Genomic DNA, 26,545 nt, shown 5'->3' with positions numbered 1-26,545 from the left:
AGGGAGTCTGGTCCAGATCATTGGAGATATGACTGTGAGAGAGGCCTATCAACTGTCTCTTCAGAGACCCTGTGAGGAGACTTTGTGGATCCTTGCAAGTGACTGGAGTGATAAGTTAGAAAATGTATAGCAGCTCAATTTCTGTGAAAGCTTTTCATAGCTAGACCTCTCTAGACCACGTTGTTTTTGATTAGCTCGATGTGTTAGACTCATCATTGGTTCAGTGTCATGGGCCTGCAGAAGCTCATGACATGCTGACAACCAAATTGGCTGCCATAAAGATGAGCCCAGAGGGCATGAACATGCAGTGTTTTACCACCATCCACCACTAAGAGGCGCCTTTTCCTCTTGTTACAGCTAAAAAAGTCCGTGAGACCGTGCTCTTCAAGTGTGACGCACCAAGAAGAGATTAGGTGTGTGACTAAATCAATCAAGCAATCAAGCTACTCGTTAAATAGATTATAAACTAATTAACTAATTAATGATAAACCAATCATTGATTACCATCTCTTTCAAAGCAGAACACTTATTACTTGAGAAATACGATTATAGAAGAAGAGAGTACAGTCAAAAACGTCTGAAGTATGAATAAACACACTTTTTAAATAGTGTAGAGTAAGCTTAAATGAACGAGATCAACACATGTAATGCAATGTATTTGGTAAAAGGTAAAAAATAATATTAAGAGACTTTTAATAAATAATTTATTCAGTTTCATAAAATTTCCCCTAGATTTAACTAAAGGAATGGTTTATTAAATTGAGAGATTTTTTGTAATTGAAGAAAATAATTATTTAAAGAGAGAATTACTGTTTAAATCAGAGGTATAATTTAATAAATTGAGAGAATTGTTTTTTTTAAATATAGAAAACTGAATTTTCCTATAAGTTTCTGATTTTTGTCTCTAAATATTGTTTTTCTACCCTGATACTTTTTTAGAATAGAATAGGGCTTTTCAGAATGGCCTGGGCCGCCATGGTGGAGACCCCGGAAGGTGAAGCCCACTGCTATTTTGAAAGGGTTTCCAGCGCGGCGTCATGTTGGTGATGTCATCAGAGTTGCTGCTTTTCCTCCGTGCTGCTGCTGCTGCTGCTGCTGCCCGTGTAGACAAACAGTGACGGCAGACGAGGAGTCTGTCCAGTCTGGCATGGTCAGAGTGGATGTTAGCGAGGCACGACTGATTCTGGGGCAGAGAGGAAGACATTGAGCAGCAGATCATGTGGATTACTCCAGAGGAGGTGCTGCTCGCTAATGCGCTGTGGGTCAGCGAGAGGGCGAACCCCTTCTTCATCCTCCAGCGGAGGAAGGGACATGGCAAAGGAGGCGGCATCACGGGTGTGTGTTTGTGCAGTTTAAGCGGGGCTACGGTGCTCATTTACTGTAAAACACAGCGTTAACCCCCACCATGCATCCATGTGTTGCTAGTGTGCTGAATGACACCGGGGCTGGTGGCTCTGCTGGGTGTTTACTCGGTCCAGCCCTGACTGCCCTGCAGGTTGGTTAGCTAGCTAGCTCACTGGCTAGCGTTCGCTAGCTGCTGTTTGTTGACGTGGTGGAGATTCGGTGTAACGTCCGAGAACTGCCATTTCTCGCCCCAGATAGACACTACAGCTGTTTGTACAGTGCAGGAAGACGACTGGCTGTGTTTCAGGCTGTGTGTCTCCTGGTGTGGATGAGGTCAGTCGGTGTAACGCACTGAATCATCCCCGTGTGGCTCCGTGAGCAGAGGGGCGGCTGCTCTTCTGCTTTTTGCGCTAAACGTTTTTATATTTTTAAGCTTTATATTTTTAGTTTTTTCGATTATGGGGATTTTTTTAACAACCCCAGTGTCGCTATTTGGTTTTACAGTGGTGTTCTGGTTGGGGAACAGTCTATTGCCCTGGCGTGCAAATAGGAAAACACCATGTATCATTATTTACCATCTAGGAGCGAGTGCTAGCTAGTCTACTAGCAGCAGAGGAGCACATATAAATACATGATTTAGACACAGAAATTAATAACATAGAATTTAAGTCCTTGTCTGAAGTTTATAGTGATACCTGACTTTGCCTGAGCACAAACAAAAAGAGTATGTAGGTCACGTGGGTGTGTTGATTTGATCAAAATAGTGGAAAAGTATGAGCACCACGAGTAAGGCCAGTCGATAGGCTGACGAGTTTTTTTTTTGTTGTTTTTTGTTTTTTTTTTGGACACGTATAGAAAATAAATATCTACCCAACAGAGAGATCACATATTACAGCAGCATGAAGATTTCGCAATTACATGCGGAAAAAAAAAATTAATATTAATAAAGTATATAATAAAAAATAAAAAATGCAAGGAGTGGTAAAGTGGCTATGCAATGTAGACCACAGCAAATCAATGGTGCATCAGTAGCAGCAGATTTTAGGAACTCCATATATTTCTTATTCAAGTAGTCTCCCATGTGTAGTTGGTGGAAATGTCTGCACTCCATTCAAATAAGCAAGGCTAATAATACAATCAAGTGTTGTCATATTGCCCACCTCCTTCAAGATTTGACCACCCACCATGTTCTCACTTCAGATCAATTAGGGTCCAGTTTTCCAAAAGCCTGTTAAGATCCTCTAAATTGATGAAAATGTGTTAGGATGCTAACACATTTTGGGGGGCAAACCCAGCACATAAGTTCTGTGAAAAGTTTATTTACTCATACACAATTTAGTTGCTTGTGAAGGGCTGATTTTTCATTTTACAGCTCTTTTTTTCTGTTTTGTTAGCTTGTCTAAATGTTCCCATGCATTCTGACTACAACTCCTCCCAGACTGTGTAAAAACAAATATTCCTTCTTTAAGGAAGAGTGCGTCACATCAGACAACAGAGCCTTTGTTTTCACACTTGTAAGCACAAGTTGCCTCTGAAACCTCTTCCCCCAACGATGCCAGAAATTAAGTTAAATCACAAATATTCAAGCTCAACAGATGGCAGTTGCAAGACTTCAAAAGGTCTTGGCCTAGTTTGGGATGCATAGTCCAATTTTGCAATTGTGTAAGTCCATTTATTTGCCACCATGCTGAGATCACTGAGATTTCTTGCTGCATATTAACTACTTGTGCGGCCTGGAGATCAGAGTACAGACTCCGATGAGAGAAATGCACACAAGCAAGCACTGTTACAATTGTTGTGTATTGGGAGTCTAGTGAATGACTGACACAAACAGCCTGTTGAGAGAGATGGCTGAGTCAGTCGAGTAAAATCTGTGGGGAAAAATGCTGTTCTTAGTATGTAGTGAGTTAACTGAAGTATGTGGACCTAGGAAGGAGAACTGGGCTTTGCACTGTTATTGACCCAAGGAGTGAACTTTCTACACTGTGTGTTACATTTTCTAGCATCTGCCTCTGCACAACCTGTGAATCTGTTATTTGGGGGGAAAGTGAAGTTACTCTGCTTTCATTTCTCTTCCTCAGGTCTTCTCGTTGGTACGCTTGACGTTGTGTTGGACTCCAGTGCTCGTGTAGCTCCATATAGAATCCTGCACCAGACTGGAGACTCGCAGCTCTTTTGGAGCATTGCCTGTGGTCAGTACTGAACCTCTTACTTTTACGTTTGAGACGATCGACAGTTTGAAAATCCTGAGGTTTGTGTGGATTTTAGAAGAGTTCAGAGTGATGACAAAGCTATATTCACTTATTACACTTTGCACTTTATGTTCTGAGTATGTCAACCAAAAAAGGTGTAAGTTGGGAACAATGTCATTTTCTCCTCTCCCGCCGCTCCCGTGTAAAAAGTTGACCCTCTCTGACACCATGTTTCACGCTTAAAGAGAAAGGTGCTCTAAATGGTTCTTTGAGCAGTGCCTAGAAGAACCACTTTTGGGTTCATGAAATACCTTGTTTGTAAAAGAGATGTTTATGTGCAAACAACTATTTTTAGTTTGAGGAACCTTTTACTGAATGTAATAGTTCTTCACACATCATTTTTTTAATTGCAAAATGTTTTTTTCTGTGGTATAAAGAGCCCTTTGTAGCATGTATATATTTTAAATGTGAGATGCATTATGATTGGTTATTCAACTTTAAATGAAAAAATCTCATAGAAAATTCTCCAGCTGACCTGAAAATAGCAAGATCTTGACTCCATCAACTTCAGGGTGCATTGAGATCTGCAAATCCTGGAAGTGTCCAGCAGAGTTTGCTGACTTCCTATTCAAACACACAAATGAAATCTGGCAGTTAACTGATAAGTTGAATCAGGTGTGTTTGAGCAGGGAAATTCAATCGCTGAACGTTTTAAGACTTTGCCTCTCTAAGACTGGAGTTAAAGAACCTTCTCTAAAGGTTTAAATAAAAATGCACTCACAAAAACATTCACTCCAATTTTTTTCTTTCCCTTCATGCAGTCTAGTCATGCTTGAAAAGCTGTCTAAATATAAAGAACTACACAAAACTAAATGAAATGGAGGAGACTTCTGCTATTTAAAATGTTTATAATGAACAATCTCAAAACTACTTTGGTCAAGTAAATGCATAAAATCTAAAAATCTAAAATCAGTTTAATAATATTTGACTGCAGAGCCTCAGTTTCAGGCCAGCAACAGTTTCATGCGCACTTGTTTCGGTTTATCTTAGCGAGGCTAAGCAATTTCAGTCATTTTAGGTGGGTTTATGACATACTTGTGATAAATTTGCGTTGGGCTAAACATCTAGACATTCGCAGGGTAAATAGTACACACACTTCAGCTCATGCAGTCTGGGTAAGCTAATGGCCTGTGTAGACATGTAGCTTAAATACCATTGACTTTTAGTCAAAGTTGATAGTTGGCTTTACTAACATGTAGGCCTAAGAATGTAATACCTAAATTAGCATTTTATGAGTAATTGTATTACTTTTTAATAAAGTAATTATGAGCATAAAATATAGAATTGAACCTTTAATTTAAGGTTGAAAGTAGACTTCAGTAGCATCTGGCTTATATGTATACACTTACACGTGGAGAAATAAAATTGCTCTAAACTGGCATTAATATTTTATTGAAATAATAATGATATCCCTTTTTGAACGGTAATATGAATGGTGACACATACAAACACCCGTCTCCAAACAGTCACTGGTCTTTACAAGCACGGCTTCCAACTGCCCATGCATTCAGTGCCACTGGCCTAAAACTTCAGGAGTGAAACTGCTGGTGTAATAGTGTGGCTCCTCTGCTCTGCAGTCAGACCCTTCTCAGTTGTTTGGCTGTTGAATGTAAGCCATGGAAAGTTTCTGTTGGTATCATGAAAAAGTCATAATTGAAAATGGAGGAACTCTAAAAGCTGTGTCATGTGACTTTGCTTTGCTGATTTTTATGGTGTGTGTGTGTGTGTGTGTGTCTTATCAGGTTCATCTCGCAAGGAGATAACGGAGCATTGGGAATGGCTTGAGACTAATTTACTGCAGACTCTCTCTATCTTTGACAACGATGATGACATCACCACCTTTGTCAAAGGCAAGATTCAGGTGAGCCCCCAATTAATGCCAACTAACAGCTTCAGACTGTACTGTAGGGTATGACTGCAGTTCACACTGGGGGAGAGGGGCCAAATTAACCAAATTAACCCCAAGTCTACCACCCCCCCCACCCCCCCCATGTCCACAGGGCATCATTGCTGAGGAGAACAAGAGCCGTCAGGCACAGGAAGACGAGGACTGTGGGAAGTTTCGAGAGGCAGAGCTGAAGATGCGGAAGCTGTTTGGGATGCCGGAGGAGGAGAAGCTGGTGAACTACTACTCCTGCAGTTACTGGAAGGGCAGAGTTCCGCGGCAGGGCTGGCTTTACCTCTCTGTCAATCACCTTTGCTTTTATTCCTTTTTACTTGGGAAAGAAGGTGAGTGTTTGAGAGAGGCAGGTGGAATGAAGGCAGAACGGATGGAAAAAGACAGGATTTAATGCAGTTAGGATTGACTGAATGGAGAATTAGGGTGGAAAGAAAGTGAGATGCTGTGTTTCTCTCATCAGCTGCCTATAGTTAATGTTATTTACTTTAATTTACTCCAATTTGCTTTTCCTCAGGAAAAGTGGCTTTGTGGCTAATTCCAAAATGGCAGCTTTACCGCAAAAGCAAAAACTTTCAACATTCAGTTCAAGTCAATGTAATTTATTTCAGATCATTTTGGAGCGTTTCTGTTGGACCATTTATCATTTAGCATGAAATAATGACTCTGTGTGAAGAACAACTGCCAGGGATCTCTAAGGGGTTCAGTGGTGATCACTATGAACAGAGAGAGCACAATTGGCCTTGCACTTCTTTAGGGTTTCATTCTCCCTTTCCCTCTCCCTCTGTGTGTAGTGACGTTGGTGGTGCAGTGGACCGATGTGACTCAGTTGGATAAGAATGCCACGCTGGTGTTTCCGGAGAGTGTGCGTGTGAGCACCCGTGACACTGAGCATTACTTCTCCATGTTCCTAAACATCAATGACACCTTTAAGCTGATGGAGCAGCTGGCAAACATTGCCATGAGGCAGCTCCTGGACAACGAGGGCTTTGCTGCTGATCGCTCTCTCCCAAAGCCCTGCAAGACCCTGAAAAATGTCTCTGCACTCAAGAGGTTAGCTACCAGTCCTGCAGGCTTCTTGTGTGCACCTTGACTGGAATTAACCAACAGAGCTTCTTGAGTGATTAGAAATTACAAAGTTGAATTAATATGAAACATTATATAGTGAAAAAAGTGCTAAAGACTCCGGTCCGCTGAACAAACAGTGTAAACTATATTGAATGTTTTTGCTTATTTGCATTAGTACAAAGAAAGTGGTAAGGGTATCTTGTGAGATGGTTTGACAGACAGACAGACAGACAGACAGACAGATGGTTGGAGGTCTGATTGATGTTTTCCTTAGTAGACACCAAGCACTGTATACACTTCTTCATTTCCTGATTTAGCCTGATTTAACTCAGATATTGACTGGCCAACCAAGTATAAGATGATTAGTATATACTGGATAGCCTTCTAGAGAGGTTTGGAACTGGCTAAGCCATCTCACTGACCGGCATTAAAAATGCTTCTGTAATTTTCTCATGTGGTCCAAGCCTTTTGCACAGCACTGCAGGTTGATGGTGGCCTGGAACTTGTCCTAGTTCCAAAAAACGTTGGGAGCTTATTATCGCTACTGTTTCTCGTGTTGCGTAGAGTGTGCTCTATCACAGAGTCGCAGAGTGGAAAACACATCTGTTTTGTGTTTATCTGCTTATGTCAGGGACCTGGATGCACGGGCCAAAAATGAGCGCTACCGAGCTCTGTTCCGCCTGACGCAGGACGAACGGCTGGATGGACACACAGATTGCACCCTGTGGACACCCTTCGCTAAGATGCATGTCGTCGGCCAGATGTTTGTCTCCAACAACTATATCTGCTTCGCCAGCAGAGAGGAGGATCTGTGTCAACTCATCATACCACTCAGAGAGGTCACCACTCACTCACTTACTCATTCACTCACTCAGTGACATGAAGAGTGCTTGTCAATTCATACTCTCTCCAGAAGTACTGACATGTACAGCCATTAGAGCATAAGGGATGATTGAGGTTGCACAATCTGGACATAATGATAGTATTTTGGTACTATTACAACAGGCAATTGTGTTGTCAATATAGAATGTCAATGGGAACAAAAAAGAATAGGCATTAAATCAACATTATGAAACCGTTTTAGCTTAAACTAACAGCTTCAACATAATTTTGATTGTACACTGACCGTAGTAGGGAGAATGGCATCTGTCGTTGCCACTTTAGGACGGAATGCTGCTACTGCGCTGTAACTTTGTTGGAGTGGCATGACACCTTTCACAAGAGCTGTGTAACACGTTTGTTTAAAATCCTGCAGTATTACGGTCAGTCCACTTGCTTCTTTCACTTCAGATGCCGGGGCTGTATTTCTCTTAGTCAACAAATGATTGATAGCTTCTGTGGGGAGGGGCTTAAAGTGTGATTTAAATATTCAGAATCAGATTTATTGACCAAGTATGTTCACACTCACACTAACAGCCGGAAACAAATTCCTTGTTTCTCTAGTATTAACAATGTACAGCTACTCATATAATTTACAGACAATGCACAATATACAGAGAACAATAGAACAATAATATACACAGTATACATAGACTATATGAGGACATTTCTATACTGTGTGCTTTACAGTGTTATTCACAGAATAGCAGTATACAACACTACACAGATTAAATTGTGTAACCACAGCACTGTACACATGTGTAAAATGAATAATGGTGCAGTAATGCAGTAACTGTAGGATAAGAGTGGTAAATATTTTTCAGTAATATTGGCAGTGGTTTTAAAATGAATTACACTCCCCAACCCAGGAGCAAAAAAATAGCAATTAGCATAATGATAATAAACAAAATTATTGTCATTTACATTTTGCACAAACAAGTGCTGTGATAATGCAACAAATCAAATTAACTAATATTGTGCCAAAGTAACATTGTTTGGCTGGTGGGACTGTAATATTAAAAAGCAAACAAGTGCTTTCTGGTGATTGTGTGAGCAGTGAAAGTAAATGTGGCAAATGTGAAATGTGGAAGGCAGGCAAAACTAAATGGCTATTGACAAAATGCACAGCTTAAAAACTACTCTTTCACTGCTACCCTGTAAATACACTTTGAATATGCTGGTAATTCTCTCTTCCAGAGTGGTGTGTAAAATATGTGAAGCAGTAATGGCTACTGTCACCATAAAAAGTTTTTTAATGAAATAAATACATATTCACATATTTCTGGAGCCTGTATACCCCTGTTTAGCAAACCTCAACTTTTCCAACAGCCTTATTGTGCACTACAATTGTACTAGTTTGCGGTAGTGATGTCATTAGCTATGACTTTACTTTATTAGGTTTAAATTGACAGGTGATGATTTTAATTAGTCAACTTTTCTGTAAATGTCCCAGGTCAACGAGTTTGGCCAGTTGAGCATTTCTGTACTCCCTTTTAACTGTTCATTATGTTTATTCTTAGGGCTGTATATTGGCAAGAACCTGGTGAGACAATGCATACCATTATGCAGGGATTATGATTTATTGCCATGTGCATAAAATCTGAGTAAAAAGGACAGTTTACTTTTTTATACAGCCATAACCATGAGATCTGAAGCCATCTAAGAACACACAATGAACCATTGTCTGCTACCAATCTTTGCTTCTAAACTTTTTTTAATTTTTTTTTATAGATATCTAACGTCTTTTATTAAACATCACATTTCACTTTTGCTCGATTACATGAAAACCTTAATTCATCAAAGCACAGAAATACTAACTGGTTGAGTCGCTCTCAGCATCCAGTGAAAAATATTGTCATTGTTTAGAAAGCTCATTTGCATATCGCAGCCTGCATATCTGTATTTCAAAAGTTGTTGTGATTAACTGTCTGCATATTGTGCGGCCATACACACTATCACGATCAATTTCATGGAGCTTAGAAATGTCATGTGATCATTCTCCCTCTCTTTCACTGATGAACACACAAACACAACTTGCCTCAGAGAGATAGTCCCACATTGTGCAATCTAAACACACACACATGCTCTTACGTTACAAGCACATAATTTCACATCATATGACTCTCTTTCTTCCTCTTTCTGTAGGTCTCTATAGTAGAGAAAGCTGATAGCAGCAGTGTTTTGCCCAGTCCGCTGTCCATCAGCACTAAAAATAAGATGACCTTCCTGTTTGCCAACCTCAAAGACCGTGACTTCCTGGTTCAGCGCATATCAGACTTTCTGCAGCGCACTCCTGACCGACTCTGTGGACTTGCTGGACAATCTGTGAGTCACACAAACAGTAAAACTGGGCTTCCATTACATGACTTGTGAAATCCTAGCAGATTTTAAAAACAAAGAAACCTAGCATCTTAAGACATATGAAGTTCACAAGCGGTGGGGAAGCTGTGGCCTAAATGTTAGAGAAGAGGGCTTAGGACCAGAAGGTCACTGGTTCAGTTCCCTGTGGACTGACCTCTGTAGCTGAGCTGCCTTTAATTTAACTAATGATTAGTCAAAGATGGGGCATGTATATGTGGTTGTGGAAATGCAGACACCTTTCGCTGTATATTCTACAGCAGGAGCTGGAAGTAATAAGCAGCCTGCTTGTATGAACTGTCAACTGTGACGGAGTGTCACTGTAAGGTAAAGCTCATCCACCTCTTAGGTCCACTGGACTGGTCTCTCCATGTCCCTGCAGTTTTTATTGATTTATTTATGTTCTTTTTATTTTTATTATTATTTATTTTCTTTTTTTTTTTTGTAATTATTTTCTTGACAATCACCAGGTCATCCATGCCTTTTGCCATTTCCAGTGGAGTTGACCTGGGAAGGGTCTTATCTGGCTAAAATGTGCATAGTGTTGGCTCAGCATAATCCATAAAACAACCTATCAGGAGTCAATAACCTGTTAAATCTGTTTATCGATTACACTTGTGTCCTGTTATTTCTGTTTACTCAGTACTATCTTCAATCTGGCTGTGTAAGCAAGTGATTTAGCAGAAATGATGCATGAAATTTCCCCTAGATACACTATATAGACAAAAATATTTGCATCACATAGCCATGAAAGAATGGGTACTATAATAGGATGCAACCATTGCGACAGGTCAGTTAATGAAATTCCTTCTCTCCTAGATATTTCAACTGTAAGTAGAAGCATTTAGGAACACCAGCAACTCAACCACGAATTGGCAGACCATGTAAAGTTACAGAGCAGTGTCTCTGAGTGCTGAGTTTCAAACCTGCTCTTAATGCCATTGGATTTAGAATGGTCATAAAAGCTCCTTTCAGTGTCCCAATACTTTTGTGTCTATGGTTTTCTTAAGTTTGTGTTGTGGACTAAAGGCCTGTAAGAGGACACTATACTTTTATTTAACACCTTTTTTTTTTTTTGTCTGCCAGGAAACTCCAAGTCCCAGCACCCCTACTTCTCTCCCGCCAACCCCACCAGTACTGGGAGCAGGAGAGCTCCCTCAGGTCCAACACTACAGCTCCAGCCTCCCCACCGCTAAGCAGGGCCTGCTCAGTATCTACCAAAAGGACCAGCCTGAAGATCTGGGACCCAAAGCAGTAAGCATACATTATTTCTTTTCTTAAATACTTTGCAGTGCACCCCCTAGCCCCTTGCCAGCGTCAGTTCTGTCAGGTAAGAATTACATCAGTCTCTTCAGAGAGCATTTCACCTGCTGTTTCAAATGGAGAACTGGTAATTAGGGGTCTGGTGTCCTGTGATTCATTCATGTTTGTTCCACCCCCCCCCCCACAGATTATGGAGGGTCAGTGTAGTATTCTGCTTCGACACGAAGCACAAAATTAGTGGGAGCGTGGATTAAAATGGATAATCCTTACCTGAGCGGATTGACTGAGGTCGCATTATGGGCAAGGGGACGCCTAATCAAGACTGATTGTTTGTTTTTCCTTGGTTCAGAGCCTTGGCTAAGAACTAAAAGAGCATATTGTTACTTTATTCACTCAATGTCATTCGCTGTTTAGACAAAAGAGAAGATGAAAGAAGAGTCGTGGAATATTCATTTCTTTGAGTTTGGGCGAGGTGTGTGTATGTACCGAACGTCTAAGACGAGAGACCTGGTGCTGAAAGGAATTCCTGAGAGTCTGAGAGGGGAGCTCTGGCTACTTTTTTCAGGTAATTCCTCTTTCTTCTCAACAGGGGCATTGCGCTTTCATGTCCTCTGACACTTTTGTAACCCTTGTTCAAAAATAACAAAATAAACCCTTTTGTAGTTCACAAAATTGGTGATTGAAGTTCTTTTTCTTATTAAACATTTATATTATAATGTATTTAGATAGGTACTGACTTGTGATTATAAGTTTTTAAAGAATTTGGAAAATGAGGCAAAAGCAAAGCAATCTTAAACTTTAATTATTGCACAAATGAGACTGCATGAAGTGACTCGTGATTTTGTAATTGCACCATTGTCAGGGTGAGTAACATGCAGCCATGGTAACCACTGCATTGACCTGAACTTTTGTCCCCAGTCTGTGACTCCTCATGATCACATGAGTCACTAATGTGAAAACAAACATACCTCCTGTCCTCTTTAGGGATGCTCACAGGTTTTGAGGTTTGCTTTCATAGTCACATGTCCTTTGCCTTCCTGGTTTGTGCATATGTAAGCATTAATTGGTAGACACTGGTAGTATTCTTCCTTGCCCTATTCAGATCCTGAGCAAAACTCTATTTCTTGGACCGATTGAATATCGAAAGTGCATCAAGTTATTTTACAAATTAATTACAGCATTTACTGCATTATTCAGATCTCATTAGGGCTGTAGTGTTTTAATGGAACTGGCTAATCAACACATTCACAGACATGATTGTGGAAATGCTTTTAGACACATATCTTAAACACACATCTTTCTGTTTCTCTCTTTGTATCTGTCTTTCTCTCTCTGTATCTGCTGGTCTCACACTCCCTCGCTCTGTAGGTGCTCAAAATGAGATGGCGACACATCCAGGTTACTATGCAGAGCTGGTTGAGGCAGCGATGGGAAAATGTACACTGGCGACGGAGGAGATTGAGCGAGACCTGCATCGCTCCATGCCAGAGCACCATGCGTTCCAGAATGAGATGGGGATAGCTGCTCTCCGAAGAGTGCTTACTGCATATGCCTACCGCAACCCAGGCATTGGCTACTGTCAGGTAGACACACAAACAGACCGCAGAGATCTGAAATACATTCAAATAAACTAAACTCTTCTAGGTACTTGGAGGCAAAATCACTCAGCACAACCCTTTTTAATATTGCAATTTTAAATAGTGTGTAAATATATTTTATTTTGTAGAACTTGCATTTTTTTTGGTCACTACTTATCTTCTCCACCCCCCCCTCTTTGATATTACTGCATTTTATGGTTTTATTTTTGTTTTATTACCATTTATCCAGTTTCCATTTTAATTATTTTACGGTTTAATTTATTCATTTGTATTTTCTTTTCTTCTTTTTTCCCCTGTATGTTACTACATTTTTATATCTGTGTTCCAGTCTATAGTCTGTATCTTGTTTATTTTGAAAACACATTTGTACATTTCTTTAAAATGTACTATATAAATACAACGACCGAACTGTTCATATTTCATTTGCCTGATGACGGAGCATCTGGTATTTCCGATATATCAGAGTTGTTTGTGTGTATCTCATTGTAGGCCATGAATATAGTAACGTCAGTGTTGTTGCTGTACTGCACTGAAGAAGAGGCGTTCTGGCTGCTGGTGGCCTTGTGTGAAAGGATGCTACCTGACTACTACAACACCAGAGTCGTAGGTGAGTCACACTTCTGTGACTCTCAGGAGACAGTTTTTTGGTCCTGTACGTCATGTTTTAAAAGCTGACAATACTCTACAGACGATAATCTCTACAGATATATAGATATTAAAGCATGTACGGGGTATTGCTGCTTTTAAATAAAAGTTCAAATGTGGTGTTTCCCTATGTTTGCCATTCCGAAGCTAAAAGTACTGTTTTTCTTCTGTCCGAATCTCTTAGGAGCACTGGTGGACCAAGGTGTGTTTGAGGAGCTTACACGGGAGTGTTTGCCACTGCTGTACGAGCACATGCAGGAGCTGGGTGTGATCTCCACCATCTCTCTCTCCTGGTTCCTTACCCTGTTCCTGTCTGTCATGCCCTTCGACAGCGCTGTGCTGCTTGTTGACTGCTTCTTCTATGAGGGCATAAAAGTCATCTTCCAGGTTAGGACATAAACAGATACCAAATGTGTCCACAAATTTAAATTTATTTATATAGCAATTTTCACAATGACTTATCAGCCTGGATTATCAGATGACTTATCAGAGTCCCGAACGCCAGTAGGAAGTTTATTTCAGAGTTGGGGGGGCTTTATAGGAGAAAGATGTCCCATTGTAACTTCTTAAAATTCAATAATAGGTAATAGTTTTATTAATTAAGTGGAGTTTAGATTATTCCCAATGATGACTTCATGGTGGACTTTGGGTCAGTGCTGGTAATTGACTTTTCTACCTGTCCTCTTCTGGTTTAGGTGTCACTAGCCGTGCTTCATGCTAACATGGAGCAGCTGCTAGCCTGCACAGATGAGGGGGAGGCCATGACAATACTAGGAAGGTGAGTCTGTAATCAGAGGGCAGTGACCAGCAACTGCACAAAAAGCAACAAATGTATTCTTAATGCCGTCCACTGCCCAGTATTTTTGAAAATGCTTGATGCTGTAAGCAATGCTGTATTTGCTACATTTGTGTCTGAACTTCAACCTTGTTACTTCACACAGTAAGGCTCATTGAATTGCTGTTTATGGAAAAATTGTAGAAGCTTTATTAAAATAATTTACTGTTTTTGCCTATTATTTGTTAATTTTTATTTATTTAAATGCTGATTTATTTGTAAAATGGACTTAATTGAACATGCTGTGCAGAGCCTTTTTGTGTATGATTGTGCTAATTGTGAACCACTCAAAAAGTCTAATAGTCAGTTCAGTACTTGAATGCTGGCACCTGGAATGTTTAATTGAGTACTTGAGAACCTGTGCACGTCCCTAATGTTGTGTAGAGAAAACAATAATGTTAAATTCTCTGATTGACCTGTTCCTCAGGTATTTGGATAATGTTGTGAACAAGCAGACAGTTTCTCCACCCATACCCCACCTTCACGCCCTGCTGACCAGTGGTGATGAGCCACCTCCAGAGATTGACGTCTTTGAGCTCATTAAAACATCCTATGATGTGAGAGGGGAAGAACTTGTGCATGTTTCTTTTTCGTTGTCATATATATCTTTCCCTGGAAAAAAAGTGTCCCTGATAATAAACATTTTTCTGTTAAATGCACCATTTCTCTCTCTTCTTCTCTGTGTAGAAGTTTGGCAGCCTGCGTGCTGATGTCATTGAGCAGATGAGGTTCAAGCAAAGGTTAAAGGTCATCCAATCTTTAGAGGACACAGCCAAGAGGAGTGTGGTGAGTGTGCATGTTTGTGGGTGTGTGTGTGTGCGCTTAAATATACATTTAAGGGATGCATGTGTGTGGACTGTGTTTTGTGAAACAGCTGTGTGTGTGTGTGTGTGGGCAGGTGAGGGCCATCATGACCGAGTCTGCCTTCACTATTGAGGAGCTGGAGGATCTTTATGTTCTGTTCAAGGTAAGAACTCGCTGTCTGCTAAGTTCACGTTGTGTGTGGATGTGGACGTCTTTCTCTATGCAAGGTCATGCACTTTAATTGACTGTGTTCTCTCCCCACCATTGAGTATTTTGCCTCCTAATTATTGTGTTTCAGTTCCCATTTCTAACACGTGTATAAAAACAAGCACATAACTATGCAGTCTCTAAATCTCCTCTTCTGAATAGCTCAGTGACTTTAAAAGTACCACTGTCCGATGATGTCTTTTTGTGAAATTTCTGCTCTCCTAGAGCTGCCCTGATCAACTGGTTGTTGTTGTTATTATTATTGTTATTATTATTATTATTATTATTATTATTTTTATTGTCACATTTTTTTTAATGCTGATTTTTGAAGCAGCATCAGTTGTTGGTAGAATTCTGTGTCAGGAGATTAATGAAAGGCCATTTCATCAAATGTCAGTGCATCTTTAGAAATGGTTTAACAAAATGGTCATACATTTCTAGACACACCAGAAAAGTGGAGGTTGTTAGAGCTGCAAAGAAGGAACTCTATTTTAACACCCTTGGACTTTGCATGTCAACAACCTCATGCACAGCATGTGCATGTGATGGTCAGGTATCCACATACATTTGGCCATAAAGTTTATCCGCTGATGCCGATACACTAACATTTCTAAAATGTAGGATTTAGGAGTAGTATTGAAGAAACTATATTGTTTGATACAACTATATTGTTATATGGGTTTTGTGAAGTAAATACATCATTGAATATCAATTTGGAACACTGGTCAAATCTAAACATCTGTACAATGGTTGCGTTTATAAGCACAAGAAGAACTTCAAAAACTGATGATTATATATTATATAAAATATTTTTTGTTACAGAATGTGTGAGGTAATACATGCGCAGGATGTATTTGGATTTTGTACAGTGTACAGGCTACTACAAGGCCCCTCCCACTGGGTCCATTGTCTTTCTCTCCTCCAGGCCAAGCACATAATGAGCTGTTACTGGGGGGCGAGTAGCACTGCTGCAGAGCGTCATGACCCAAGCCTCCCCTATCTAGAGCAGTACCGCATCGACTGCGGTCAGTTTGGTCAGCTCTTCACAGCGATGGCACCCTGGAGTTGCGGCATGCACACGGCCACGCTGTCCACTCGCCTGTTCCGTCTGCTCGACCTTAACAAAGACTCCCTCATCAACTTTAAAGAGTTCGTCACTGGCCTCAGTGAGTGCACATCTCAAAATTGGATTGCTCAGCTGCTTGTATTTCCTGGTTGACTAGTCATTATTCAGGACACTGAAAGTGGATTACTGTGTCATCATTGCAGGTGACCATATGGTTTGTCTAGTTTGAACAATAGACGCTTTTAAAAATACAAAGTTATCTGGTTTTGTTGAATAGATGTCCTAGATACTTCTTTTTTATATTGATTAGTACTTACGTTAATTGTTAACACTTGATAAAAAAAAAAAAGAAAAATGGATCAAGCCAGAATGATTAAAACAAGCACTTAATGTTATAACAAAGTATGATCAAATTGTGTATATATAAAATTTAAAATGTAAAATTGTACTTGATTTAATAGACCTAATAAGCAATGTGTATGGAGATTCACCTGCTTTTCCATGCCTCTGTTTTTCCCAGGTGGGATGTATCATGGTGATATGACTGAGAAACTGAAGCTGCTCTATAAATTACATCTGCCTCCAGGTACACACTTCCACTTAATGCAGCATGGGGCTACGCCTCCTATAATCTCCTATAATGACTAATTTTAATCCAAATTAACAAGGACATTTCTATACAGTGTGCTTTACAGTGTTATTTACAGAATAGCAGTATGCAGCAATATACAGATGAAATATTGTGCAACCACAGCAGTGTGGAATGAGTAATGGTGCAGTAAAAAGTAATATTTATGGCCTTTAGCTGATGATGGTGACAGGTGTTGATGAGGGTGATTGCCTGAGCATAAAAGCTGTTCTTGTGTCTTGACAGTCTTAGTGGACATAGTTCTGTAGCGTTCTGTGCCAGATTGGAGCAGCTGAAAGAGGTTGTGACCAGGGTGCGAGGAGTCTGTAAGGATTTTCTCTGCCCGTTTTCTGGTTCTTGAGCAGTACTAAAAGGGGGCAGAGAAGCACAGATGATTCTCTCAGCTGTCCTCACTGTTTGCTCCAGCCTGTACCTGTCCTGCTTTGTGGCTGCTCCTAACCAGACAGTAATGGATGTACACAGGATGAATTCAATGACTGCAGTGTAGAACTGGCTCAACAGCTCCTGAGGCAGACCCAACTTCCTCAGCTGACGCAGAAAGTACATCCCCTGCTGGGCCTTATTGAGGGTGGAGGAGATGTTGGGCTCCCACTTCAGATCATGAGAAATGGTGGTATCCAGGAAACTGAAGGTCTCTGCAACTGACACTGGGTTGTTGAAGACAGTGAGGGGCAGCAGAGCTGGAGGGTGTTTCCTAAAGTTCACTCTCATCTCTACAGTCTTGAGCGTGTTCAGCTCCAGGTTGTTCTGACTGCACCAGAGTACTGTCTGTTCAACCTCTTGCCGATATACAGACTCATCAGTGTCCTCTGCAAACTTCAGAAGTTTAACAGACGGGTCATTAGAGGTGCAGTCATTGGTGTAGAAAGAGAAGAGCAGTGTGGTGAGAACACATCCTTGAGGAGCACCAATGTTGACAGTCTGTGTGCTGCTTCCTGGTTGTCAGGATGCTGGTGATCCACTGACACATGGCAGGTGAAACAGTGAGCTGGGAGAGTTTGGAGGACAGAATGTCCAGGACCTGAAGTCAAGAAACAGAATTCTTGTATATGTCCCTGGGCAGTCGAGATGTTGCAGGATGTAATGCAGACATATGCCGACTGCATCATCCACTGACCTTTTTGCCGGATATGCAAACTGTAGGGGGTCCAGCAGGTGTCCTGTGACATCCTTCAGATGGGACAGCACCAGACGTTCAAAGAATTTCATGACCGCAGATGTTAGAGCGACAGGCCTGTAGTCATTCAGTCCTGTGATGGAGGATTTCTTGGGGACTGGAACGATGGTGGAGCATTTAAAGCAGGGAGGAACTTCACAGCTCCAGTGATCTGTTAAATGTTTGTGAAGATGAAGGCCTGAATTCTGAAACTTCAAACTTCTGCTTTAAACATGTAATTTTACTAAGCATCTTGTTGGATAGTGAAGTTGCACCAGACTCATCTATTTTTAAGGTTACCATTTTGTCTGAACACAGCCTGTTGTAGTTTGGAGAGGAGTCAGTAGCTCAAGCTAAGGAAATGAGTTTGCCTCTGTCATCACACATTCTTGTTGTTTGGCATTTTCTATGTGTTAGTGATGTGTGGGTGAGCTTTGGTGGCTGAAGTGTTTGTCTTGCTAAAGTGAGACTTTAACACAGCTGTTGACTGTGTTACTGTTACTGCAGCTTTATGCCCGGAAGAGGCAGAGTCTGCTCTGGAGGCCACGCAGTTTTTCACTGATGATGACACACCACAAGGTAATCACACACACGCACAGTAACGCTGATCGTGAAATGTTACTAGCTGCAAACATTAGAATCAACTTCATGGGAAAATGTATATATTTTAATTTTCCTGGAATCATCTTCATCTTACATTCCTGGAATATTTTAGTTTTGTGAACGCCACACATGGATAATGTCTTTTCAGTGTCTCTTCCCTCTTTTTTAAAAGGAAATTGATGTCTAGACTTATACTGCATCCCTGCATGTGTCTCTGCATGGAACAATTCAGTTCTACTAATCAGTAACAGAATTGGCATTAATATCTGGCCAGTCTCATTTTCTATATTGTCTCAAATGCTCTGAATGCCCATTTTGCTTGCAATATTTCTGTCTTTTGCTCTCTGCTCTCCTCTATCCTTTTTTTCTCTCACCTCTCTTGCTGTTTGACCTCTAGATCCTCCCTCCTTGTCTCATCTGGACTTCCTGGTCCAGGAAGTGGCCTCAGGTTTGTGTTTGTGATGTAACAACAGAAAAGCTTTTTAGGGGGTGTGTGGGTGTGTGGGTGTGTGGGTGTGTGGGTGTGTGGGTGTGTGGGTGTGTGGGTGTGTGGGTGTGTGGGTGTGTGGGTGTGTGATTTCATATTCCAGGGATGTTTGTAGCACTCGATCACTTGGTACCTTCAGCTATAACAGTGTTAAACTTTGCAAATGCCCCTTTCTCAGTGTACAGTAGAAACGAGTCAGAATGTTTGAATATTCAAAACCAATATTATTATGATAAATGACATCATCTCAAATTTAAAAATCATGTATAAGTGCTGTATTTATAACATTTATTATATAGAACATTATCTCAACATTATTGTATGAATTGTACATATCCAACAGTTTTGTTAACTAAGGGCTGGGGAATCGAACTAAAAGCATTTAGTGACAAGAGCGTTAGTAAGGTCAGGGTGTTGGATAATCATCACTGCACCTCATGTCCAAATCCTCCCAGTATTGGATGGAGCACCATCCTTCCACTGTTCCACACCATTCCACTGCTCCACAGCTCATTGCTGGGAGCTTTATATCCCTCTAGCCGACACCTGGCATTAGTCATGGTGCTCCAGAGATTCATACACACAGCTTGTCTACAGGGAGTGGACAAGCTCTGTGTATGAATTTGCAGATCTGTGTCAGCAGTTGGTGCAACTTATTAAAAGTGAATGCATTCATTAGACTGACATTCGGACATATAGTGTGTCTTTGAACAAAAAGCCAGCTTTAGCCAAGCATGTAAAATTGCTATGGCAGTGCTAATTGACAAATGCAAGACAATTTGCTCTGGCTAATAGGTAGACTAACCCAGGCTAACCTTAGCTAATAGCATGATGAGGGTGTTGCAGTATCTGTAGTAACTGCTCAAGGGTCCTTGAGAGGGGTATAAACGGACAGGGATGTAAGATTGGGTTCCTCACTGGAGAATGGGTTAATGCCATACGTTCTGAATAGAAAGTGTGCTTTTATCAACGGTATTTAGGACTATAAGGTGCACAACTTTATTCCCATTAGGCAAAATTAGGCAAAACATATTTAACATTAAAAGTTTGAATGTTTATCTGTTTGCTGTGTTTTAAAACCCTGCACTTCTAATACACCAGTTTCTAACCTCTAAATTACAGTTTCCTACTTATACCTTTCCTCTCTTTCCTTTCACACTATATACAATGGACAACATTTTAATAATTAAATCTACTACCTTAAAGGGATTTCCCATGCCATTTCCCAGTTTAACCTTTCTAGTGGGCTCTTCATTCATTCACTTATCATTTAAAGTCTTAACATTTAATCCTACATTTATATCCAACATAAACACTTCTCGATTATGCTAAAAGCTTTGGATGTAATTGTTATAAATACATTATTAGCATGTTACTGACGTGTTTACTCTGTAGGTGAAGAGGTAAAGGAAGCGAAGGAGATGGGTGAAGCAGGAGGAGACTCGGACGAGAAGAAAGGTACAGCATATGCCCGGTTACTGCTTTTATTATGATCCATTACTGGTATAGGAGAAAAAAAAACAACAACTCTTGGCTCATGATTTTTGCCACTTGAGAGAACACTGATGCACTCAGAGAACGTTCAGTTTTTAGTTGTTGCATGCTGTTGGGAATTTAAAGTCATCACCTGCTACTGAAATGCTTTCATTGCTGTTCTTGTGCTGCTGCTTGCTTTCAGAAGAGAAGGTGAAGGACTATAAGTATTACCTAAGAATGTGGGCTAAAGAGAAAGAACCAAAGAAGGAGACCATCAAAGACCTGCCCAGAATGAACCAGGTAAATGGAGTGACTACATTACTATTTGTTTGTGTTTGAGGAATTACAGCTGTTGATACATTTAAAGACATACTGCACTGTGAGATATCTGCTTCTGTAACTGGTATTCCAGTTCTAGTAAAGAAACCACCAAGGTGGGTTTTAAATTTATTAGCCGTTGCCATACCACTACTGGGCACTTAAACAGTGGTACTGGTGCTGTATCTAATTTAAGTTGCACCTGTGGGGGGAAAAAAAACATTAATATAAATAATTCAGCCAGTGGTTTAGAATAATAACTGTGGCTCATAGGAGTGTGAGGAAAATTGGATTCTTAGATGCATGTCTCTGCGGATGTGGACGATTCTGAATCTAATTACAAATGTCAAAAATCATTTTTTGCTGCCAAAGGACCACAGAGCAAGTGGTGTCAAAGCTTCAACCCATACCTTTTATTGCCAAGGTTTTGCCTCCATATTCTGTCAATGAGAACCGGGGCCTCTGCTCTATGTTGTGCAATTTGAAGACGAGATACAGCAGCGCGCCATCCCAAATTTGTGACTGATATATTTACCTCCAACGAGACCAAAATCGAAGTCAAATAGGTAGGATAGCTTTTACATGTGATGCGTAGACATGCGTTGCCACAAATGTGACACCTTAACTGCACGTTTTTCACTGATGAGTGGCAGCTAGCATTCAATCTCCTCCAAAATGAGTGATGGCTGCTCACTCAAAGATATAGTTACTGATGACTCTCCAACATGGCTGTTGCTGCTGAACTGGCTAAATTTCTGCATGTGAAATGCTTTGCCCACTAATTTGCCCACACACTCTAATCCTGGCCTCTTAGCCAGTGCTCAAGTTGCCTACTGTGTCGAGGCTACTAGGGAGGGTAAGGCTTTTTTTTCCCCGCCATAACCCACTGCAAATCTTTGCAGTTGTTCCTTTATTGAAAAAAAATGCGTCAAGGTGCCTAGAGATTCCCACCCCAATGCCTCATGTTACCTATAATCGCTCAGTTCACCACTGTTAATTGGCAAATATGTACATTTTTTTTATTTCTCTGTGTTCATGTTGATGGAAGCACAGTAAAGCACTTTTATCTCTGGCCAGTAGGGGGTGCTTAGAACTCATGTCCCACTGATTGTTAAGGAGAAATATTGTTAATGAGCGGAGACATTGCTCACAACAGTTTTAGTTAAGTATTTGAATGAGGTCAGAGATGTGTCCTAATGCCTTTAAAATGTACAGCACCTTTGAAATTTACCTAACTTTACTGTGCTTGTGGTCAGACAGGTTTATCCTTAGAAAATTGAAGCTGATCAATAATTTTAATAGCCTTTTAAGTAACCAATTTATTTGTAGTAGCCACAATTGGGCCACAGAGTCGAGAGCTTCTGTAACTCGAGAAGGTAGAACCTAAAGAGAAGTAACTTGGACATTTTCCCAGATCACAAACAACCCAAGACGTCAGTTCTTTGGGGAAGAAAGCTTCAAATTGCTTTGCAAAACCTACTATTTAAAGAATACAAAAATAACATTGTTATATAGCTGTTATGTAGCTCTTTGTTTTAGAAGAATCTTTGCACATTTTGACTTTTCATGAATCTTTTATTTATTTTTTTAATTCAGGAACAGTTCATTGAGCTGTGCAAGACTCTCTATAATATGTTCAGTGAGGACCCACAGGAGCAGGAGCTCTATCACGCCATCGCTACAGTGGCCAGCCTACTACTTCGCATTGGAGAGGTGGGCAAGAAGTTCACCAACAATGGCAGCAAGAAGTCTGAGCTCCAGGCTCCTCCAGCAGAAGAAGCCATTGAAAAAGAAGACTCCTCTGGGGAGGCTGGATCTGGACAGTCCCTGGTGTCGAAAGCACTAGCGGAGGCCCAGCTGGAGAACACTACTCCGCCAGCAAATGGCTCAGATGAGGAAGCGAAGGACGACACATCGATTTCGTCATATTCTGTTGTCAGCGCAGGCTCCCTGCAGTGCGAGGATATCGCAGACGACACTGTTCTAATTGGTTGTGCTGGTGGAATGGGTGGAGCTGGAAGCGGGAATGATTGCAGGCGGGGTAGTGCACCAGATGCAGATTGGTCGATCTCGTTCGAGCAAGTGCTAGCATCGTTGCTAACCGAACCGGCTCTTGTTAACTACTTTGAGAAGAAACACGATATAAAAAGCAAGATGGCTGCATATAAGTCCCAGAGAGCTGTAGAAAGACAGATCAGTTCATCCAGTGACCACGAGCTAGCTCAACTCTCCACCTGAGAACACACACACACACACACACACACACACACACACACACACACCAACACAGTTGCACCTACGCAGACCAAGCATGCCTGTTTTGTTTTTCCTGTTTGTGTTTACCCAAGCAGCGGTTCATGTTTATGTGCATAGATTTGCCATTTTACGATCGCTAGCCCATCAATGTTCACTCTCTCGTTCTTGTCACCTTCCAACCATGTAGTGAGCTTCTTACTTCAGCACTTTTGCTCCGTTGCTTTTTGTCTCACAAGCTGAACAGTAAGCTATTTTCGCCTACTGTTTGTGTGCGTGGTCTGCTAGACTCTACTTGTAGATCTGAGCTCAGTCCTCAGCCAGTACTTTTGTTTTACTTAGGCCAGTGTTGTGTTTTTGTTGCTTTGTGTTTACTGCTGATTAGGCTTGGTCGTTGACCGGAGATCAGTACTGGTTAGTAGAGTTTGCTGTTGGACCGCCGGATCATAGATGGAGCGTGTAGCCTTGGACTCTAAACATGCATATTTTAAGTTTCAAAAAGAAACCTTTTCTTAAGGAATTCTCATTTAAGTAAGCAGGATGAAAACAAACATGCTGTTGTTCAGATAGTAAATATTTGATTAGAAAGGTAAGCGTCACTTTATTCCATAATCACACGTCCGTTTTCTGACGGATACATTTGAAAACGTATCAGTCCTACACTAAGTATGTGTCATATTCAGACATGGGTTTTAAAATAGGAAGTGTCCTTTGTGAGAACAGGGTTTGTTAAAATCCCGTTATTCCCGTTACACTTTTAGCTGTGGTTGAAGGGACTTTCAGATTGTGTGTGTATGCGTGTGTTTGTACGTATGAATGTGTGTTCAGCAGCTTTCTCCTCCAAAGTATATCATTTGCCTTACTGAACTAGTCTGTTATGGATGTGAGCAGAATGACAAGTTGTTAGTCAGGGACTACAAACTACAAAGTTTTTCCTTTGTGTCTTTCTTGGAGGGTCAGTAACCAACGCCTACCCGTTAGCATTAAAGTAATAGAGTTCTTCTCATCCATGCTTTTATTTCATATTTTTAAAATTCTTGTTGAACCTAGATTTAGTTTTAGTTGCAGTATTCTTGAAACACTAGTGCGTTATGCAAGTACAATCACAGACTTATTATTTGCTAACTACATTTTCTAGAAGTCATTACTGTATTGCCTACATTTCAGCCACCCAGAAGGACAGAACATGCTGACTGGCGAGTCTAGAACCAGCTGCCATTCTAGAGTTTTACAGTGCTTGTTTTGGCATGTTCTTAGTTTCTTGACTGAAATCTGGCCTTGTGTTCTAGTCACTTTATCATGGCCATTGCTTGCCACCTAATTAGTATATGCAACATCTCTGTTAAGCACTCGCTAATAGTTGTCTTAAGCTGTAAATATCTGCTTATATTCTTGTATGACCTGTTTTTATTATTGTGTGTTTAATAATGCAGCTGTTTTCACTGTCAGTGCTTTTCTTGCTTTGTTTTCCCCATTTCATTAGTTTTCCCTTTATCTATTTTTTAATTTTTACCTTTTGTACTGAATAAATAGCTTTAAATTAATCTCAATCTCTAACCTGATCAAATTGAGGCCGACTACACGTGCTGAAAGATGCCCTTCTTTATCATTTACAACTGCTTTCATTTACATTCCATTAGAAAATGCCAGTCCAAGCATCCATCTTTGGTTTCTAACTTTAAACAGGCCCTGAACTACTCCTGTCCATGGAAAAGATTACTCATTGCCGGGAAGACATCTGGACCCACTTCAATCTGATAATGGTGGAGTGGAGTCTGATTGTTTCATACTTTTTTTCCAACGTTTGCCGCTTGGCTGACGGCACTAATATCTAACCCCTTATGTAGCCCCAGTACATATCCACTAGAATCATATCCTACTATCAGCCTCTGCGATACTGGTATTGTGGAAGGATGCAATCTGTTAATGAGCCCAAGAAACTGAATGAAACAAGATTTTTTATTTTATGTGTAAGCAACTGGACCAATCTCACATGCTCCAGATAAGTGTTATGGGTAATTAAAGAGTTCCTATGAGCCGTCAAATGTAAAATAACATGGATACAAAACGTTACCCATCAGTGTTTCATTAGTGCTTCAACAATACGTTTTTAATACATCGCAGGGTGCATCACTACTTTGTCCACTTCGTTTAACCCTAATGTCCACCCCTCAGGTACCGCCTGCTAACTAGCTGGGCTATTGGAGGAAAACGTTCACGCGGACAGGTGAAGCTGGCTATATTCTGATCATATGGATTGTGGTGGACAGATTCTGAGGAAAGGTGGAGATCAGATGCTGTTGCATTGTTGTGAATCCTGGCAGATCAGGGCAAGAAAAGGTAAAGTAGTAGCCTGACCTGCTAACATGGTATATGGTAATATGCTGTATATATCCAGTTAATCCCGTAACTCACTACTAAGCATGTGTAAATGTGCAGTCTGCTGTCAAACCTCTTGGTTCTCCTCCTGTGCCTGTGAACTGTATTGTAAACAGCTTACAACAAACCAAGTGTGTGAATGCTTCATAATTTCCATGCCACACTGTGAGTGTAACCAGTATCTTTTGCTGAATCTGCTTATTAATGTATAAAAAATGTTTTGTTGGTTTCATACTGAATTTCATGTTTGTCTCAGTGGGAAAGATGTAGTCGCAATACACTTACAGTATTTACTCCATATTACTGGTTATTTGCTCATTTAAAGTTTGTTCAATTTAAAGTTCCTCATTGATCAGTACTGTATTATACTGTGTAATAAAGAAATGTATAAACTAAAATACTTGTGTCTGAGCTCTGAGTGTGGTCTTCTGCTTTATGGACTTCCTGTTAAGAGTTCACTGAAATGTTTTGACTTCTGTCACCTCTAAATTCTCTTCTGATTTTTAAAATGACATTATCATGCAGCAATGGACGGAGGTGAAATATTACAAACCCATAATTTTTCGAACCCCCCCCCCGCTTTTTTCCTCATCTTGCAAAAAGCAGATCCTCCCTTATACCTGATGGTTTATTCAAAGCAAAGAATGAAAAGGTGCTTCATTCATGTCAACTTTAAAGTAGAGTTCCCCCCTTTTTGTCCCAATTTGGTACTGCCAATGAACCCACCTGTTCATAACTCCCCCCTAGGCCTTGCAACGCTCCTGAAACTAGGAGGGTGAGACACATCTCTGATACACATGAAGCCAACAACCGCCTCTTTTCAAACTCTTCTCAATGTGGCATTGCCAGGCAGCCAACACGCTTGGAGGAAAGCCCCAGGTCCCCAGTGCCACTGCACCAGCCAACAGATGCCTGTGCCGGCCAACATTGCTTAACTGTGATGAGGAGAGAGAGCGTGGGCATTTGTGCTCTCCCTGACTATGGCGTATGAAGGCAAAGTGGCATGGC

At 40.7% G+C, this 26,545-nt stretch overlaps 2 protein-coding genes across 3 annotated transcripts in view; one reads left to right on the top strand and one right to left on the bottom strand.

Annotated features, from left to right (window-relative positions):
• The window catches only part of rpl26 (ribosomal protein L26), a 164,083-nt gene that overhangs the window by 134,681 nt on the left and 2,857 nt on the right, over positions 1-26,545 (bottom strand). The window lies entirely within an intron of this gene.
• Positions 1,051-25,935, top strand: tbc1d9b (TBC1 domain family member 9b). 2 transcript variants are annotated; one of them, XM_072668690.1, is made up of 23 exons: positions 1,051-1,335; positions 3,426-3,536; positions 5,339-5,457; positions 5,597-5,825; positions 6,288-6,546; positions 7,193-7,400; positions 9,586-9,765; positions 10,885-11,052; positions 11,476-11,626; positions 12,430-12,644; positions 13,149-13,266; positions 13,489-13,691; positions 14,000-14,082; positions 14,567-14,696; positions 14,827-14,925; positions 15,038-15,106; positions 16,076-16,316; positions 16,737-16,802; positions 18,529-18,600; positions 19,022-19,072; positions 20,507-20,569; positions 20,790-20,887; positions 22,502-25,935. In XM_072668690.1, the coding sequence occupies exons 1-23, from the start codon at positions 1,218-1,220 to the stop codon at positions 23,141-23,143; spliced, it is 3,693 nt and encodes a 1,230-aa protein (XP_072524791.1). In that variant the 5' UTR covers positions 1,051-1,217; the 3' UTR covers positions 23,144-25,935. The 2 variants fall into 2 exon arrangements, with proteins under 2 accessions (XP_072524791.1, XP_072524799.1); XM_072668698.1 differs by lacking the exon at positions 19,022-19,072.

Source organism: Salminus brasiliensis, chromosome 2, assembly GCF_030463535.1.
Source record: "Salminus brasiliensis chromosome 2, fSalBra1.hap2, whole genome shotgun sequence".
NCBI classification, from domain to species: Eukaryota; Metazoa; Chordata; class Actinopteri; order Characiformes; family Bryconidae; genus Salminus; species Salminus brasiliensis.
Note: the sequence above shows the minus strand (reverse complement) of the source record. Positions and strands in the feature narration are given on the sequence as shown.